Here is a 19,745-nt window from a genome sequence, read left to right on the forward strand (position 1 = left end):
CTCAGGGACACTTGGAACGCCTGGAATCAAACCACCAACCTTGTGCTTCCCAGCACACCTTCTCTAACCCCTGCGCCACGACGACCCCAGTCTAAATGGTGTTATACACTGTATAACAGATATAAAACGGACAAAAGCAGCAAAAAAAATCTTCAATTTGAGGAGGTATGTGAAAAGTAATTCAAACAACAGTTTAATTTCCTTTTATTTTAGTCAATTAACCAATGTATTAATCGTCTTTGCTAAGCGCCGCACATCCGCGTTAAATCCCAAACCATTTTAAAACCTCCAATCAGATCCCTTATTTCATTTTGTATTATATCGTACTGCATTACTTAATAGTTAATTAAAATAGTGCAACTGAAGAACGAAACCACACATGGAATAATTTAAAAATTCATTTATTATTTCAGATTTTTTTCGCCTTTGTTATACAAAGATGTTAAATAACTTAAATACATTCTTACCAGTCATTTGTGATCTGTTTATACCTACAAGCTATACACATGAGGTAGAGGAAAATAATTTAGAGTTCCCATAAGACAAGAATACGTGAACATGGACAAAACTTTGCTGGTGTAGTATCATCACAACGGACAATACATAGTTTGTGTTTTATCTTTGTTTTACAAGCACAGCACAAATCCTAACAAAAAGTACATGTACATGTAAAGTGATCCAAAGGTGAGTATAAACTAGTTTACGCTGATGCAATCATGCGTTTATACTGCATCGTATGGCGATAACCAACATTACAGAGGCATTTAAAAAAAAAGTTGATTATACAAAACAGAACAACATATTGTCGATGACTGTGATTTTGTTGGAATACTCTCAAAAGAAACGTGTGATCGTGCGCATGAATAAAAGGCCGCTAGGAGGTGAGTCGATTCTAAAATTTGTTAGGATTTGTTAGTGCTTAGATAACCGAGAACGATGAGATATGAAATATGCTTAAAGTATACGCTGGCTTCTCGAAGCCTCCACCCCAAAAAACACCCGAAAGAAAAACAGAGTAAAAAATACAGGATATAAAATCAATTTAGACTTTGACGTTATTTACACTAAACACTCATAATATATTTAAAAATAATTTATCTTTTAATTTTTTTCTCTACAAAAAAAAATAATACAAAATTTTGTACATGATCCACTGACGACTCAACAGTGCAACAGTTTTGGATTTGAGAAAATGTGGACGGCCGTGACGTCTCGGGGCCGACCGGCTGCTGCGTCACGCTCCGTCCTCGGGAGGAATTTGAAAGGCCCATATGTACAACCTATAAACAAACAGAAAGGCACTGATCTGAATCTGCTCGATGGAAGAGAACCTCAGTGCGTTTGGGCCGAGGTGCGTATGTGTGTGTGCGAGTTTTGGCTAACACACACACATATACACACACACACACACACACAAAAGTTGTGGTGAGCTGGCATTTGTGCTTCAGGTCTCAGCATAGCTATTATGGTTTCCCTGTAGCGTGCAAAGTTCTATGTATACGTTTTGACCAGTCTTTATTTGGCATGCCTCCTCGTATCAAAATGCTAGGAATTTATCTCCTCCGGACAAATGAGCCAAAAGCACGACCCGCCTGACGAGGACGCCGCTCGCGTTTCAAATCTATTCATCTCTACTGATAAAAGCATCTGTTAAAAAAAAAAAAGGATGGGAAAAGGATGTTTGGCAACGGTGCTGCGTCGCCGATTACAGTCCGTAACCATCGTGTTGCAGCAGCTGTGGGCCGTTTCCAAAAATGTCGTTTTGTGTTGCTACCGATTTGCCAAAGAGTTGCTCGCGAGGGTTGAACACGTGCCTCACTTTTGTCTTTAAACCACAGGAGAAGAAACTTGCAATTTTTTCCTTTTTCTAAAGTAGCAAAAAGCTGAACTGCATTGTATTTATGAATGCAATTCTTAAATGACTTTAAAAAAGGGCTTTTGGGCTTCAGTGCGTGAATGGCGCTATAATACAAAGCCGGGTCCCTCACTCAGTAGTTAAATTCACACCCATCTAAAAAAAGTCATAACTTATAGCATGTAACAAAATGTTCCCACAATACAATGACATAATATTGTCTGCATGGTGTGTGTGTGTTCAGAGACATTTCTCTTCAAATTTAACATTTGATTGCATGTTTTCCTAAAGGAATGGATTGACATTTATTTTTTCAGTTGCTGATGGTTCAATTAAAAAATACCACACATCAATGTTGCTCAGTCAGACTGGAAACAGCGAACCAAAACCTGCCCACCAGCATCCCTAAAGTTCACCCATTAGCACGTTATATTCTAGTCAAACGCGTGAGTAGCATCAGTAATCCTGACTCACTGACGTCTGAATGGAGACAACTCATTTTGCAAAACCCCAACATTTGCATTTGGCCAGCAATTTGCCGAACTTTACACAAATGTTAGTCTTGCAAAACGTGTTTATATTAACTAAAGCACATTCGTCCTCACTTAAGGCGAATCTGCAGAGGCGTCAAGTTCGATTTTCGTCTGGGTCGAACGGTTTGGCCTGACCGGTGCAGCTCCCACTGTACATGTCTACACGTGTGGAATATGGCTCAATCAAATGGTGGCAGCTGAGGAGGAGAGAGGGATGTGAAATGGTTGTGGGGGGGGGGCAGGGGGGGGGGGGGTACATTCCTCCAGTTCTCCATGGCTTTCTTTACAAATTCAAAGTATCAAAAGCTAAACAAAACAAAACGATTTAAACTGCAGAGCTCAGGATATTTCTGATGTGTGTCGAGCGATCACCTGCTGCAGCGACGTCGGCTGTCATAACAACGCCGCTGTCACCTCCAACTTGGATATTAGTTGTCTTTGCACTATTTCTCTCCTATTCTACCCAAATTGTTATAGTGGTTTAAGTTATTCCCTGAACGCTGGTTCGCTCAAGGCAGAGAATAGCCTAAACTGGATGGTTTAGTTATTTTTACTGCATTTACTAACAGCTTTATATTATAGTATTACCGGAGAAATAGTAAAAATATATATCATTTCTTTCTCCCTGTGAAGGAGTAGTCCCAAGAGGATCTATAAATTATCCACAGCAAGACGACGGACGTGTGCTGCTTTCCAAAGGGCCTCGTCAACATGAATCAAGGAGAAAAACGAGCGAGAGCACACAAACAACAAAACATTTGTGTGGTTAGTGGTTTGTTTTTAACATAGTTAGATAAGTGGCTTATATAATATTACAATATAACTGAATTCATTCATGTACATATGCAAACACACAATGTGTGTGGGTGTAAATGTGTGCGTGTAAAGTAAATCTTACACCCGGTCTTTTTTTTTTCTTTTTAGCAAGTCTCTGAATATGGTTTTCTTTGCCATAATAGTCGTCATACAAAGCCCCCCCCCCCCCCCCCCCTCTATGCCCATCGCGCGCTCCTGTAAAAAACACACACATGTAAAGAATCACACACACACAGAACCCTGTCTGTCGGTGTGTCTGATCCTCATCAGCTGGACGCTGATCTCTGACCTCTTTGAGAAAAGATGCATTTGGATTTATTTTAAAATGGGGGGGAAAATAAAAAGTGTCTCTCTTCAAGGCATCGCTGGGATTTTGCGAAATTGAAAATAAAAAAATATAAAAAGCTTGAGATGTTGCCCCAGTTGTCTGAGAAGGTTCTTGGATCTGCGTGCGGCCACGCGGGACCTCCGAAAAGTCCGAAACCACAGAAATCCCCTCAAAGTGCTTGTTGCTTCGGAATCGGGCTCGCTCCTCGTTCGTGTCGTCGGGAACAAAGCAACCGCTCCTCCTCGACGCCGCCGCCGTCCCCCCCGCGCGCTCGCCCCCACGTTTACCCTTTGCAGGTATACACCTCCTCCCTCTGCGTGCACTGCTTGCATTCCACGTAGCAGCACCAGCGCACCTGGCACTGGCACGGCCGGGTCACCTCGCTGCTCTGCGTGTTGTGGCCCCGCCCGCAGCAGATGGCGTCGCAGTTCTTGTCCTTGTAGCACTTGCGGGCCGTCGTGCCCGCCGAGTACTTGCTGGGTCGACAGAAACTGGGCGAGTCCTCGATGTGGCGCAGGTCCATCGTACGAGGGGTCTGATCGCTCGGGCCGGGCTGCTGCTGCTGTGGCGGTTGTTGTTGTTGTTGTTGTTGTTGCTGCTGTTGTTGTTGTTCCCGGCCTGTAGAGATCTCCCCCTCCCCCGTGGCCTCATTGGTGGAGCTGCCCACCTTGATGGAGGTCTCGTAGCGCTGCTTCAGCTGCTTGCCGATCTCGTGGAAGGGCTGGAGCTGCCTCCAGCAGGTCTGCACGGTGCAGGAGCCGGAGACGCCGTGGCACTTGCAAGTGGTCTCCACCCCGGCCTTGATCACCTGGGACATGAAAAAGGAATGCGATGAAAAGCCGTGTGATCTAATGGGCCTTTTGTTTAGTAAGCAGCATTTCAAAAGGGACAATTTACCCAAATAAGCTCATAATTGGACCAGATGGCAAATTAGTGACTTGGCTGATCTCTTTGATATGAACAATAAAAAACAGGGAGAAACAGAGGCTTCCCATATTGCATGTGAACTATAATTAACATCATTCAGAAGGAGAACAATATTGCACTTTGTCTAAGCCTGCGTAAAGATGAGCAATATAATATTGGCTTCTTTTTTAATGATAACCACAGACAACAAGTCTTGTTAACTAAACAAGTTGATAAACCTGTTATTTTCCAGGTAATAAGTCATGGGGAACGTTAGAGGGAGATTAGTTAAGACATCTATACATAAAATTGTAGAATTGGTAGTGAAACATCGAGAGCGTCGGGGAAAGTGACCACAAACGCGTTATTTTATTGCTGCTTGACCTCTTCGCAGTCAGCCAAAGTCCACTTCAGCCCCAACCGCAGAGTGAAAGCAGCGAATGTGCGAAAACCAATGACAAAAACACATTGTCTAAGAGTTTGGATAAAATCAACAGTCCTTTTCTCAGACTGTGAAAGAGATCGGGGAACAGGAAGCGCATATTCATCACACCAGCAGGTCAAGCAAATTTTGATAGGTCAGCTTTTCAAAATGTCGAGGGGACGCAGAGGCTCGCACATTCCAGCTCGGTCCTGCGTGTGGGAATTCACCCCGAAGAACCGCGATATACCTCACTACAAAAAAAAAGGAAAAATCACAAGGAAGACCAAAAAGCAACGTCGTAAATCTTCGATCACAAATTAAACCTCCAAAGAGTTTGGAGAGCCAAGCTGAAAAGGAAGAGCCTGCGCGGGTCTTTTGGGAGACGTTTGTGTCGGCTAACATTTGGGACGTGTGCTTCTGCTATAATTCAATAATTCATTTCGAAACCAAACTGGAAATGGTTACAAAATGAGAAGGACGAGCGAAAGAAACATATTCCAGAGAAAACGTCTGCATGACAAAAAAAAAAAAAAAGAGCCCATTCCCTCTTTTATTTTACTATTAAAAACACTTCCAACATGAAAAAGCAATATTTGATAACCGCAAACAGTCAATGAATTGTGCCGGAGCACAATGGCGAGATACTGCCTATCTAATCTGGGTAAGAAAATCAAATATTGACTAATGAGTACTTTTATATTGCACCAAATGTACAGTGGCAATTACTTCAGTCACTTTAGTTGTGTTATGTGACAGCAGTCATTTAGCAGCGCTTTAATATTTAAACTCCGGCATTTCAGAAAGAAAAACCAAAGATATGCTAGTTCAGTATATATGGGATAAGACGAAATGACTTGGCGCTTTGTCTACATGATTGCATTATATTATCACAGTTTTCCCACCGTTTACCTGATTGAAGTCAGCAGCCAGCGTTTCTGTTTGAATTCTATCTGTGATTCCAAATGAACTCTGACCTCGGCCATTTTTGAGTGTGTTTCGTGAAACGTACTTTAATAAAAGGCAGATCAACATGACAGTGGGTGAAAAGATACCGCTGAATTATTATCAAAACATATTTTCCTTCTTTCAAATCAACCTCCCTTAAGTTTAACATCCCTGCTGAGTCACATTTTAATGTTTGAAACAAATTATGAGCTGGAAAGAAAACTGCTTCATGTCACAGACGAACTACGACGCTCACGAAAGGAGTGAACGGAGAAGGGAACTAAAGGGTCATTTCAACCATCAAGTGTTCGCACTCGCATGAAGGTTTGGCACTCAAAAGACACTTTTCACGGGCTAAGTAGGAACTACTTTGACGCGTACGACCATTCGCTAAACCGCCCGCGCCGCCCCCCCCGCCCTTACCTTGATGCCGACGTTTGTGTTGAGCATGTCCACGCGTGCGCGCAGGTCCTTGTTGGAGCGTTTGCCCAGGAAGTCCTTGACAAACTTGTTTGCGTATTTGAGGTTGTCCCCGCAGCCTCCCCACTGCCACGCCTTGCGGTTCTCCAAGTGCGGAGCCTCGTCGCACGTGCAACGCTCCATGCGTCCAGCGCTGCAGGCCTTGGCCATCGCGTGGGTAAGGCCGGCCGACGAGATGGCGTACAAGAAGGCCGTCTCTTTAAACCCTGGAAAAAGCATGTTGGAGATTGACAAATGAGAGGTGGGAAAACCGTTCTCATCCGTGTGCAACACGGGGGAGATTATCCCGCCATATTAATGCTTGACGAAAAGGGAGGAGAAACCCGTACCTCTCTTTAGTATGTTGGCTCGGTGGCGCCCTTCTAAGGTGCAGTTCCACCTCTCAAAGCGGAATTGGTACTGGCATTCTAGGGCGCTCATGGTGATGGCCTCCCGCAAGGTCTCCGCCACGCCCGGGTCGCGTCTGCACATCCTGCGCTGCTTCTTTTCCAGTTTGAGCCGGTCGCACAGCTTGTAGTGGGCCCTGCCCACGTTCTCCTCCGGCAGAGAGTTCAGTGGCAGGATGGACAGCGGTTCATTACCCGTCAGCCTGCACGGATAAGACCACATGCGCACTCGGGTCAGTCAAAACGCCGCACGGACGGGTGGGTTCGCCTCGATAGATGCTCCCATCAAAGTGCAGGATTGGTGACCCCCCCCCCCCCCCCGCCCCCTGGACAAACAGCAAGATGGCAAAGATATGCTGCATAAACAGCAAAGGAAGCACAGCTCGGGCATGCAGTGCTCAAAAGGTTTGGTTAATGTTCAAATGAATTGAGCTGTTCGGTGGTTAATGTTCAGGGGAATTCAACATTTGCTGGAGATAGAGATCGGCCCCCCGGCGCTGGCGCGTCACTGTACAGTGCAAATTCTCCACAGAGGCGGAAGAGTTCTTTCTTTTCGCAAGAGGCGCAGCGACGATTTAAGATTGAGGATGTAATCTGCAGAACTAGTAAAGAGCACACCTGGTGTGGCCTCACGCTTTAAACAATTTTATAGTCAAACCACATGCATCGGAGACCGTGGCTCGGTTTTAATATTTATACGGCGTCCTGACGGGAGGGAGCCACTGACATGCGCCGCTTTACGTTCAAACGTAAGCACGTGGCAGAATTTACACAAAAGTCCGGGGCCTTCAGGACCTCGAAGCCGTGATCCATCTGAAATACAACAAGCAGAAGTTTCGGGTTCTAAACACGGCACGGAGAACATGTGGTGCGCTCGCGCTCCTTTTCGTCAGTTTATTTAAGGGGAGCGCGTATAAAAACACACAAAGCGAGGACTGCCACATGGCTGGCAAAAAAAAACCCGACGGCCGGCGCTCTGAGGTCGTGATGAGGAGAGCAGAGCATTACTTTCATAAACACACACAGGGGACATGACTGTCGGCCTGTGACCATTTTGGTCACACCAACTTAAAGGATTGGCACCCGTGGTTGTTCATTATGTGGAATTTCTGGCCTGCTTTACACCCTCAAAGTGAAACTGGAGAATAACTGGATTTACGAAACTCACAAAACCACATGTCCTCTGGCCAAAGTGCTTTCGGGGATGGACATGGGACATAAGAGGGACTCTTTTGTGCACTGACTGACACTCCTCCCAGCGAGGCCCCTAAAAAAAATGCAGGATTCAAACTTCTTTTTTTTTTTAAAGATAAAAAGAAGTGTTCCAGATGAACGGAACAGGTACAGAACATAACGGATGTCACAGTGTTATTAACGCCGCATTAATCCCTTCTTGGATGTAAAAAGTGGACCAAATGACTGTAACCACAGCAAAGCTTGTTGGATTCAGCCGTGCGAAAGGACCTTTCCGTAAAGGGCGCGGAGCACCTGCTGCACGTCTCCGCTGGCTTCGTTAACACGGAGCGGAAGTGTTGATCGCTGATCCTCATTACTTACGCGATCGTTTTTCACGGAAGACTCTGACATCACTCACGATCACTTAGAGAGTCACAGGATCTCCTCAACAAGAGATTTGTTTTAATGAGCCCAATAACTCACCGAAATGTTTCCCCTCGACTCGGAGTATCATACCGATGGACTTAATAGTTCCCATGTGCTACGCGTTATTGTCTCTGCGACGGGCCCGGGTTGAAAATCCAGGCAGTGAAATCAAAAAGGAGGGTTGAGGATTTGCCTTCGGATCGGGTCAAACGTGTGTTTGCCTTTCCTCAACTTGTCTGACAGCTATAGATTTTCCATTGGAAACCTGGCAAGTTGGGTCTTGACCGAGATCGCTCTCCCAACACACTTTAGACAGTGAAAATATCCACGGTTTGAGGTGAACAGAGCCAAGAGCATACACAATGCAAGAGAACTGTCCCACTGGGAATAAGATCTTCCTCATATTTTGAGTACACTACGCTAACCGTGCCAAGGAAACCCGTCCAAAGTGCCAGAACCAACAAGTCCAGCCGACCCGGTTCCGTTACCTGTGGCTGACAACCGTTCCGCTGCATTTCTATAGCTGGCGGGGCCGGGATTGAATGATGGCGCCACGTGGAGCACCTAAGACCGTTTGAAAAAACAGTGAAAAAAAAAAAGAATCCTGTGAATGTGACGTATTTCATACCGACACCAGGGTGCCGTTCACTACTCCACGTGCCTGCGACTTAGAAGATAAGCAAATACGCATTGGAATTTTGCACAATAAATGTCTCAGCAGAGCCCTCCGACCGACGAAACGTGGCTCTCGATTGACTCAACGTCACCAACGTGACGTGCGCGTTCCTCGTTGAGGCGCTCACGGTTATCAGCGTCAGATCTCCCCAAAAGCCCGAATGCCTGCCAAGAACAAGAGAGCGTTAGAGTGACAGGCCTGTCTGAGACAGACAGACGGTCTGAGCGGGAGCTGGAGGGAGGCCAAAGATGACACCCAACTCAGCGCTACTGTCCCTGCGGCTTTTTTTTTTTTTTTTCTCCTTTCTAAATTATTAATAGGAAGGGATATTTAGAGGTCGTTAGAGGGGGAGAAACATTTCACGTGTGCAGAGCTACTGCCGGGCGGGAGGGTGGGGGGGGTCGTGCGTATTTGGACTGCAGGAAATAGTCAAATGGTATCGCAGATGTAAAGTGATCGCAGTTCTTTCCGTCTAAGTATCGTATTTTACTGGATGCACTTTTTGCATATTAGAAGAATGAACTCATTCAAATCAATCAAAGGAAAAAGATCCTCAGAAAACAGTCCGGTGGCTGAATCACAAAAATTCACGACAAATCTGGATATGAAATATTTTACTAAATGTAGATCATTCTTGCCGTTATTCAGTTTAAAGTTTTCTACCCAATTTAATAAATACAAAAACATTTCAAGCCAAGATATGCTCATCTAATAATCCATAAAGCATTAAATCGTTGTCTCTTCCCATTAACAAAACGTCATATAAAGGGGATCCTAGAGTTACAAGACGCATTTGCTTACCACAACGCATGTTTAAACAGTGAGCGAAGCGCTGGGACCCACACAAGAATATGCAGGTTTTCACATCGCGAACCCCTTTTCTTGTTCGTGTTTTTGTTTGAGGCGTTGTCACAGCAACACCAATCACACACGGAATATAACGCCAACATACAGAACTCCTTATTATCCAACGCGAGGTTGGATGCTCGCTGCTGTTTGCTCAGCTTTGCTCTTTCCATCTACACCCTCGCTGACCGGCTCTCACGCCGCTGCTCCTCCTGCACCGCCTCTCGCTTAGTAACGCCGCGGTTTGTTGAGTCCTTTCTCCCTCCACCCGTCAGCACCTCCCATTGCCCTTGACATTTTCACTTCATGTACATTTTTGCAGCCGTCGGGTGAAAATCATTGACTAGCACTGAACTCGCCATCGTTCAGTGGCCCCCCCCTCTGGCTTTTACGCTACGGGCCTGGAAGTGACCCTCAGCTGGTGATCCAGCGCCTTCTTCACCGGGTCGGTATGTAAGTAGCTGAAGGAGGCGGAATAATACCTAAACTCTACGACGGTGGGAAAACACATTATTTCTCCTAACTTAGCGTTGTGGGCCGGGTCGAATGTCTCGCTCTGTGTTTGGGTTACAAACACACATGTCTTTGTAGCGGCTGGTGTTATTCGTGTGCTCCATATGTAAACAAGCCGGTCCATGTGTTATAGATTAAACTCTGTGGGCTGAAGCACAAACAGCAAACGTTACAAATGTCCAATGCTCATCATCGATGTGAACATTTGCTGCTCTTTTTTATATTATTATTATTATGTAAAGTATCTCTAGGCTTTGGATTCTATCCAACTATAGAAAAAACATAAATGCCCCCGTAGGCAGCGGGAACTTGGGAGGGTTGTTTTTCACAACTTTTCCTAAACAACTCCTCACCTAAGACGCATTCGAGTGTTGATTGGTAATACAACATAATCACAGCTTCAGCATTAAACAAGATTATATATTAGACCCTTTTGGCTTATCACAGGGAAACAAAAGAAACTGACGTACAGAAACGGCTGAGGTCCTTTTTAAAATGGTGTCACCTTTACCTTCGTTGTCCAAGCGAGAGTACTGAGCTTATTATTGAAGTGTAAAATGTTCTTATCAAAGCGGTTTTAATGTGTTCCTTTAAAAAATGTTTTTTTGGAGCCAATACTTCATTGATTTTCCACCCAAAGGTTCCGCATCGGTCGGGCTGGAGTAGCTGCTGTTTGGATCAGCACACATTCCCGTTTCATAATGCCAATACTTACAATCCTTTCAAGATCAATAGATTTCAAAGAGCGGGTTTCTTAGTGGTGCTTTTAACTGCTGCATGTTACCAAAGCAAACACATCCTGGTACAGTGTGTTCTTTAAAATGTGGATTTAAGCGATTGTCTGTTTATCATCTTCACTCCTCAAATAGCTGCCGGCTTCGCTTAGTTGTCATACAACGTCACACGCGTGTGCATGTGCACATGTACACAGGCACTTACTACCTTAAGTCAACACCGGCAGGAGTTGATCGTGGCTGAACGCGCCCGGGCAGAAAAAGCACCAAAGCCGCAGCTCCTCCATCAGCCGGGGACCTGCAGGTTGTGTGGTCTGGTGTCTCCTACATCACAATTTACCCCCCCTCTCCTCCCCTTCTCCTCCCCCTCCTCCTCCCCCTTTTCCTCCAAACTTCCCCTATTCCCACCGGCCGACCCCTCTAAACGAATGCCAATCATTCCGCCCAGCTGTTGGCTCAAAACAAAGCCTCCTGTAGACACAACCACCCTCGTCTCAGACCGTACCCCCCCCCCCCCCCCCCCACCCTCAGGAGGATGACAGACATGAACATGTGTCCCGGGACAGTTCAGCTCTCATGGAGACAAACCACCGTAGTCACCTGATGGCAATCCGTACCTTTCTTTCTTTAAGCTCTGCTGATTTCCTCTTCTCTCGTTTTCTTTTTCCGTCCGACCTCCAGCGTTTAAGTATGCTCTTTTTTTGGAGGGGACGGAGGGTGGGGAGTGGGGAGTTGGGGGGGGTTTGCTTTTCTCAGAAATGTTGGATGAACTTCAGACCACCCTGCCCGAGTCCCATCACGCCAGGCCATGCCAGAGGTTGTAGGAATGTGAGTTTGTGTGGTGTTTTCCCTCTGGCCCACTCTCACCGTGGCTGCCAGTGTGCTCCACGGCCTCGACGCCAATAACTGAAGAAACCAAGAATCAGTGTCAAATGAGCCTCCGTGCCATTGTCTCGCCTCGCGAGCGTTTAGAAGAGACAAAATCCTGCACAGAAATGGGATTTTTTCTCCCCCAGCAGTGACACCGAGCTTTCCCGGAGTCATTAAAACTAAAGAAATAGGGGAAAGAGTAAAGGATCACGCGTACGTACGGCCAAGATAAGATTAGTCACCGGCTGAAAGCGGCGGGTGTTGTGACTGCTCCTGACCAGCTGTGGCTGACACGAAACAAAAGAGGCACCGGCCCGGGACGCGGCCAGTCAGGATTAGTTGAGCAATGAGCCTTTCAGCACCGCGGGGGCCATCGAGCAGCGCCGGCGTTTCCAATGTGAGGGAGGAAAGTTCGCTATCTGCTGTGACTTCACAGGATATGACCCAATGTTGTATCCTCCGCTGTCCCTTCAGGTCATTGACTCCCCACGCGGGCCGTGTCGGGCCTCTCACACTAATTGGCTGATTGGGCAGAGTTCCCGCGCATTGGACATTTGGATATTTTAAAGTATATTTTCGTAAGTATTCTCGCTTAGTTTGTCTGCACGTGAGGCTGCAGCAGAAGAAAATGTTCTTTCAATTCATAAAAGAAAAAAGAGGGGGGGGGGAAGTCACTGTTCAGCACTAATTTTTTTTAATCCACCGCCGTGAATGCGGGCGCCGGTAGCCGAGAAGCGGGACTACGGGTTCCACGGTTTGGGAATGGGAGCGTGGGGCATGGTAAGAGGTTTAACTGCTATGTGAGAACTCGAGGCTTCTAAGGTCAGCAGCTCAGTTATAGTCACTGTGTGACTGGCACAGATTGGGCACGCAGCGGTGGCCGCATGACTCCCCTGTTCTAGCCTACACCATGGCACAGAGCGGCCCTGTACCAGCGCACCGGCGCACCAAACGCCTTCAGCCGCGCGCACACACACACACACACACACACACACACACACACACACACTGTTCTCGGCTCTCTCTGATTCGCACAAGACGCCGGCCGCGGCCATCTGATAAGTGTGCAGAGGCCGGAGCGCGCGGCTTTTTAAACCAAGCAGGACAAACTGAGAGTGTTACTCGAGCTCTCCTGGCTAATACTCCCCGGCAGTGTGACGTTCTGTGCGTGTACACACAGTTCATTTGTTTCCGGGAGAGAAAAAGGTTTGACTCTTGACATCTGATGAATAAAGCAGCGGATTGAAAGTCTGTCCATTTTCAATGGGAAAGAAAAGTGCTTGGTAGTCAATCTCAGCGTAGATTGTCTGTAAAAAAAAAAGGCCAATCATTTGAGTGTACTTCTGATGGTGTCCATTCTCAAACTAATACTCAGGCTTCATGGATAAATATGCTTTTTGAGGCAAACCTTAGACAGTGTAATAACACCCATTTGGCAAACACACACTCTGGTTTGAGTGGAGTACCTCAGTGCACGTCAGGTCGGGCTTCTATAGGATTGTGTTTACGCAAGATCAACGTCCTGATTAAGTGCAATAAAGGTCTAACCCTGCAGTTTTCATAAGGCTTTATGTAATTATTCATCTTCTCAGGTGCATGAAATTCAAAACCAGGATTTCATGTTGGCTGCTGTAGAAAGCCACGTCTGAAACCTGAAAATATTGTGCAAAAACAAAAAAAACAGTTAGACCTGAGAAACGCACCGATATTCTCTAGAACGCGTGAGTGAGAGTTTGTCAATCTGCTAATCTTGGCCAACATAAGAAGTGCCCTGTCTCATAAATCCCCACAAACCGGGCAGCGAAGACGCCTGTGGTCAAGGATGGAAAACACAGGACATAGCGGTCGCACTAACTAGCATCATCTCATCAATGTCTGACCAATAAAAGTATCTTGAGCCGCAATTAGTTTTGCAAATTACCCGTGTCTCCAGCTCCATCTGCAAAGGTCATCACGCGTTACCAACAAGAGTTTCCCCTCAATGGGAGTTTCCTTATTCCCATATCTTCTGACCACCCGCCAATAAAGTCCACAGCCGACCGGTGGGACGGTCCTTGTGAAATCTCTGATTCTTAGCATGTTAGCGGGCCAAACATATCAAAAAAGCCATGCCAAACCATTTCATCTTCAATCATACTAATATGATTGGCCAGTATGAGTCCCAGGACAAGCCATTCGATGAAATGTTTGTACCGCTTTGCAATTCTTGAACCTGGTAAACAAGCAGTAACTCTGTGTTACTTAGTTTAGAGGAGCCATGATATTCTGTGCAGAGGGGGGGGATTCTTTTTTCCGGACACAGACACTGCTTTTGCATAAGATTCTTCCACATTTCATTTCCCACTCTCCTCCTGTTACTCAGAAGGGTTATAAATTGCTGATTGAGGACCATCCTGCAACCATCAGACGGCGCTGCACCACCCTGTGGCATCCGCAGGCGTAGCATGCCTCTCCTGAGGGACGTTGTAGAGCAGAGCGCCCCCCCCACTCAAAGCAAAACATGGCTTAGCTCGAATCCTCATGCACCGAACTGAAACATAAAGAAAACAAACTTCCCTCTCTTTTCTCCTGAGGCCGTGCCGTCCGTTATCTAAGCCGCCAGGTTTGCGTGACCTCACCGACGCTACGCGCTCACAGCGCCGATGCTGAGAGAATCCTATCTTCTCGGCTCACAGTAAAGTGATACCCTTTTGAGGTGTGGCTGTGGCCACAGGATATCCTATGGAGTGGGGAAACCCCTCCGCCGACGGGGCTCCCCGCCCTGCTGCACGTCAGGGTCTAATCGGTCCTAAAGGCCTGGTAACGAGACGCCCGCCACCGCTGTCTGCCGGGCTATCGCCAGCCCGAGCCCACGCTTGCAGCTCCTAATGAGCGGTAATCACCCGGCATGCTCCCCACAAGCCGCTGCAGGGATGCCGGGCACGCACATGGGGGAACCGAAAGGGAAACGTTTACATGGAATCGTAGCATGTCTGTGCAAAATGAAATGCAGCTCCTAGTTTGGCACAGTGATAAAAAAAAAACCTTCCTTCTCAATAAATGAACACGCATCACATTTTTTTTATCCTGTTGTTTTTGGCGTCATTGGACCTCCATCGGCACCGGGATCCAACTGGTGACAGATTCCGTGAGGGTGATTAAAAAAGGAGGAAACAGCATCCGCTATATTTGCTTCTTCGGGATGCTGCGGTGCCTGTGGCATCGGTAAATCCCAGCAGCGTTACTCACATGGACCAAATAAAAACAACTTTTGTGGCTGAGGGTTAGTTTACCGAAACTCAAACCCGGAACCGACAATCCTCTCAGGGAGTCCTCTGAACACGTCCCTCCTCTTGGCAGTTCAATCGCGTCAAGGTGCTGTGACCTATTAGGTCAAGTAACGAAAAAGCTCAGCAAACGCCGCCCGCATCAAATTCTCAATGATAACGGATTTAGCAGAACCAGCACCTGCCGCAACAGGCCGGGGGAGAGAGAAGAGGCGGGGGGTGGGGGGGGGCAGAATGAGCGCGCTCGCATTCTTGTGGGCGAAGGATGACAATTTAAGCGGGCTCTCGACCACGCCAGGAATCCCACCCCGCCCTCGGCCGCGCAGACTACGGGCAGGAGAGATTGTGTTTATGTTACACTTACGCTCCACCGCACTCTGGAAATTGGGTATGCAACATTGACCCTCTATTTTGAGCGAATCAGTGCCGAAGAGGCCCCGGGATGCCTCGCGCTCGTGGCCTGTTTATTTGAACGGGGTCTCGTGTGCGAGTCGGAAGGTGAAAGCGGGCCCCGTGTCGCCGGTGTCGTGTTTCTGGGGAAGTTGAGCCGCGGCGGGGGGGGGGGTCACATTTTGTATCAGTGTCACCTGTGCGCAGGCTCTCTCACTGTGCTCCGTGTGGCTCAATCATTGACTGTCACTCATTCACATCCCCTCCCCGACCCAGCCGCGGAATAATAAAATGTGGAGTGTATCGCAATAGCACATGTTCCGCTGCACCGCGCGGACCACAGAGAGAGAGAGCGAGAGAGAGAGAGCGGGCTGACAGAAGGAATTGGAAAACAAGTGCTAACTGAATGAGTAGATGTGCGTTACCATGAGGACCATGGAGGCGGATGTACCTGCCCGCTGCAGGGAGGGACACAGAAACAGAGAGCAGGTTTACACGTGTCCTTCCGGTGCAACTTTGGAATATCGTACTTCGTGTGAGCGTGTGCATTACGGGGGATGACGTTGCGCCGCGCAGGGCTGAGATATTCCCATCATGCCGAGCGGTTACAGGTGGTGCGCGTTGACATCACTCAGGTGACGACCTTTTGTTCTTATCCTTTTAAATGTTGTGATGTTTTATACCACCGTGCCGTATCAACGAGAAGGTAAATCCCACTTTGGTGGACAACAGGTGGACGCAAGTCACACGAGTCCTGGAGGACACTTCCTGTCCTCTCTTGCAGTTCTCAGATCGACTACCACTTGCTGGATCCTGCACAACAACCCATACCTGCCATAAATTTGACTCTGCGGGAAAGGCTTCAAGTGTCATCACTCTGCAGCCTGGGGGGGGGGGGGGGGGGGGGGTAACTAACAGCACCCATCAACACTGATATTTGTAGGTACAGAAAACCCCTCCAAGAGCGTGCGACGTTAGAGGATGACATGCCACCTTGGTACAGATTCCAAATCAATCAGTTGTCACTTGGGGGCGTTTTAGTTTCAGGTGAAACGTGGCCACCCTTCCACCTGACACGCTGACCTCATTTGAACGACCTTGGCTTACCTGCAGGGCGAATGTTCCTCTGTAACTGAGACAGAAGAAGAAAAGAAAAAAAAAAACTAAGAGTGCAGTTCATGCCAGTATGCAAACAGGAGTTCAGTGCATTAGTAGGGCCTCTAAAAGGTGGAGGGCTACACCTACAATCCAAGGCGTTCCCTGGGAATGAAATATACACCCCTGTACTCTTTATAAATTAAACATTATTGTGTATATGACATGAATCATACATTTTTCTGATGCATTTCCAAGTCTTGCGAGTTTAGACGCAGCTGAAAATCTCAGCTGAAAAAAAAAGAAGAGTTTCTTTCTTTTTTTTTCTGACTTGTGTGATGTTTATGCTGGATGGGGGAATTTTCTGTGCAAGCTGAGCAGACGTTTCGGCCACCAGATTGCTTTATTGTTACCAGCTGTGGAGTCTGGGGCACATATACACTCACCTTTCGCTCCGCGGCCGCTTTCGGAGTCGACTAAGGATATGATTTTACAAGTGTTTCAGCGAAAATAATCACTCAACCGCTACTTGCCATTCAAACGAGGGTTACTTTACGCAGGGCGCTGGCTCAATTGTCAGGGAACGAATTGGGGGGGGGGGGTGGAGAAGTCTCCTCGTACAGCATTACTGCGAGGACCCACTGGATGCTGTCTCCGTGGGTCAAGGCACTCGCTGACCGTGCTAAACAGTCAGCAGCTCCGCTGAGGTCAAATCATGTGCGCGCAACCTGCCGCAGACACCAGCTGCGAGGCCCGCTGCGCGCCGCGCACCCGCCGCCAAATGACACCTCACTGACCCGCAGGAGTCCATGCGACCAAAACCGCTCGCGCAACGACTCCCGAGGGGTGTGATCCGGTTATGTGAATAAGCTGTTTCAAAAGGACGGTCTTCGGTGAGTTTGCAGGAGGAACAAAAAGTTGTTACCTGCTTTTTGTGCCTCGGGAACCAATCAAATCAATGAAAGGGCACGCGTCGCGGACGCGTCTGTCCTTACCCGAAATAGGCTGCGGTCGGTCCGGGCAAGTTGAGAAGATACACTATGACTGTGAACGATAACCATCCCAGGAGTAGGTGTCCATCCAGCATTTTGCTGCGGCTCCAGGGCAGATCATTTCGTTTCTCCTGAGTAGCTGTGTAAAATCCCTTGTTGAAAGTTCAACTCTTCTTATACAGAGAGGAGCTGCGCTGCGCTCCTCCCATCAGCAGAGAGAGAGAGAGAGAGAGAGAGGGAGAGAGAGAGGGGAGGGGGGGGGGGAGAATAATATGGCAATGCATGCAGAGGGCTGAGTTGATTTTCTCCCTCAGGTTTGAGACGGATACATCTCCTCCGTTGTCTACATTTCCACGGTTGGAATGCGTTTGAAGCGCCATGCCGTCAGTGTTTGTGCAGACTGAGGTCAGTCTGAGCTGGCCTGCAGAGGATCAAATACTTGTTTACCATCAGTCACTGGCCGTTTGTTTCCAGTGTGGCAAAAACCCTGAAATTGTGAGATCCAGCCCCGAGTCCCCTGTACTGAACAGCGAAGTCCATTTTTGTCTAGAGAAAAAAGTAATTGTCATCCATCCTTTTTGAAATGGTCCAGTCGTGCAGCGGTTTTACTCCACTAAAGTGATTAAGAAGCCTCTTTGCTCGGGGAGTTTTTACTGCACAGGCTGTATGTCAAATCAGCCTCGCCATTATTGGCTGAAGAAGATCCTGTGATACCATTTGAAAGCTCCGGAGAGCGTACTCAAGCAACTTCTAACGCAAAGCCACAATGTCAAAGTTGTTTTGCCAGATGTTTCCATCATCAATCAATCGTGTTTTTATAGTGTTTCGGACTGAACTATTTGCACGTTATGCTTTACAGTAGTAAATACTGTAAGCTACTGTTTTACTCCAGCAGACGTTACTCTGCGGGTACAGAAAACCTATGATGATGCATTCTTTATAAATTAAACTGTGTATCAACGGGTTTATATTGGCTGCACATGCTCCATATATTGCTACTTTGATTTCACTGCACCGCACACTACAGAATAGGTTGCCTGTTTACTAGATAGTGGTTAAAGATTGTCTGTTGAAGTTAAATATCAGTCTGTTCCTGCCTCAACAAGGCACAGCGGTTACTTCTCCTTAACCAGAAATTCACCAGAGAGTTCAGTGCAGAAAGCAAATTAATCCGCATGATGTCCGCAAACTGTCGGCGATCTCACAAGAGCTAAGGACGAAACCTTTAATCGCATTGAAAAATATCCTATTGAGCACCATAAATCAATTGGCAAACCATCAGTCATTCTCAAAAGTAATCTGGTCGCTTTGGCAGGCCTGCTCTCGAAAAATATTTACTCTTCCTACGCACTCGATTGCATAAGATTTGGTGATTACCAAAATGGTCAGTCATTGTCACTGAAAACGCTTATTTAATATGCAAACTCACTTGTGTTAAAGCGTTTCCCAACTGTAACACACACGAGCAGTAAAAATAGCAAAGCTCCCGCCACGGTATTCTTTCTAAAACCCAGGTCAATGTGTCATTTCTTGAAACACAGACTGTTAAACTACAGTAATTCCAAGGAACATTTCAGCGAACATGACAGGTTTACTCCCAGGCATGACAGCCATAATAGCATTACAGATTTGTTGGCGGTTGACCCCTTGATTTGTAAATAATATCCCCAGACTGCCAGCTGAGAGTTTTCTTACATCAGGGACCTCCCTGGTTAACTTCTGCATAAACCACCTGACTTCTGCTGAGTCCCTACACACACCTTGGATACCTGGCACGGGGGAGACAAGTATCTGTACTTGGGAATGGTGCCGGTTTTCTCAGGTACACCTGGGAGGCGCTCCTGCCAAGGATTCGGTATGAAACCTAATCTCAAAACGATATCCGGGCCTGTTCACCGAGGATCACAAAGAGCAACAGATGGGACCAAGTGGCTTCACGGCGCCTTGTTTCTACTCGCTGTGCGTAAACAAAGCAGTTCTTCCAATTAGAGATTCAAGTGAGGCGAGTTAATAATTCGTGCTTGCATGTTTCACATGATGTTAGATGTCTTATGATTATCAAAACCAGGGTGCGAAACTTCTCAGCCC

The 19,745-nt window shown here is 47.1% G+C and overlaps 1 protein-coding gene across 2 annotated transcripts; it reads right to left on the bottom strand.

The window, feature by feature from the left end:
• Nucleotides 1-385: 385 nt before the first annotated feature.
• Nucleotides 386-17,853, bottom strand: wnt9a (wingless-type MMTV integration site family, member 9A). Of its 2 annotated transcripts, none has more exons than XM_040172122.2 (4): nt 17,661-17,853; nt 6,617-6,876; nt 6,231-6,493; nt 386-4,340 (listed from the first exon to the last, which is right to left on the bottom strand). In XM_040172122.2, the coding sequence occupies exons 1-4, from the start codon at nt 17,750-17,752 to the stop codon at nt 3,816-3,818; spliced, it is 1,140 nt and encodes a 379-aa protein (XP_040028056.2). In that variant the 5' UTR covers nt 17,753-17,853; the 3' UTR covers nt 386-3,815. The 2 variants fall into 2 exon arrangements, with proteins under 2 accessions (XP_040028056.2, XP_077955748.1); XM_078099622.1 differs by lacking the exon at nt 17,661-17,853 and adding an exon at nt 8,764-9,115 and having other exon boundaries at nt 2,136-4,340.
• Nucleotides 17,854-19,745: the final 1,892 nt, after the last annotated feature.

Source organism: Gasterosteus aculeatus, chromosome 3, assembly GCF_964276395.1.
Source record: "Gasterosteus aculeatus chromosome 3, fGasAcu3.hap1.1, whole genome shotgun sequence".
Taxonomy (NCBI): domain Eukaryota; kingdom Metazoa; phylum Chordata; class Actinopteri; order Perciformes; family Gasterosteidae; genus Gasterosteus; species Gasterosteus aculeatus.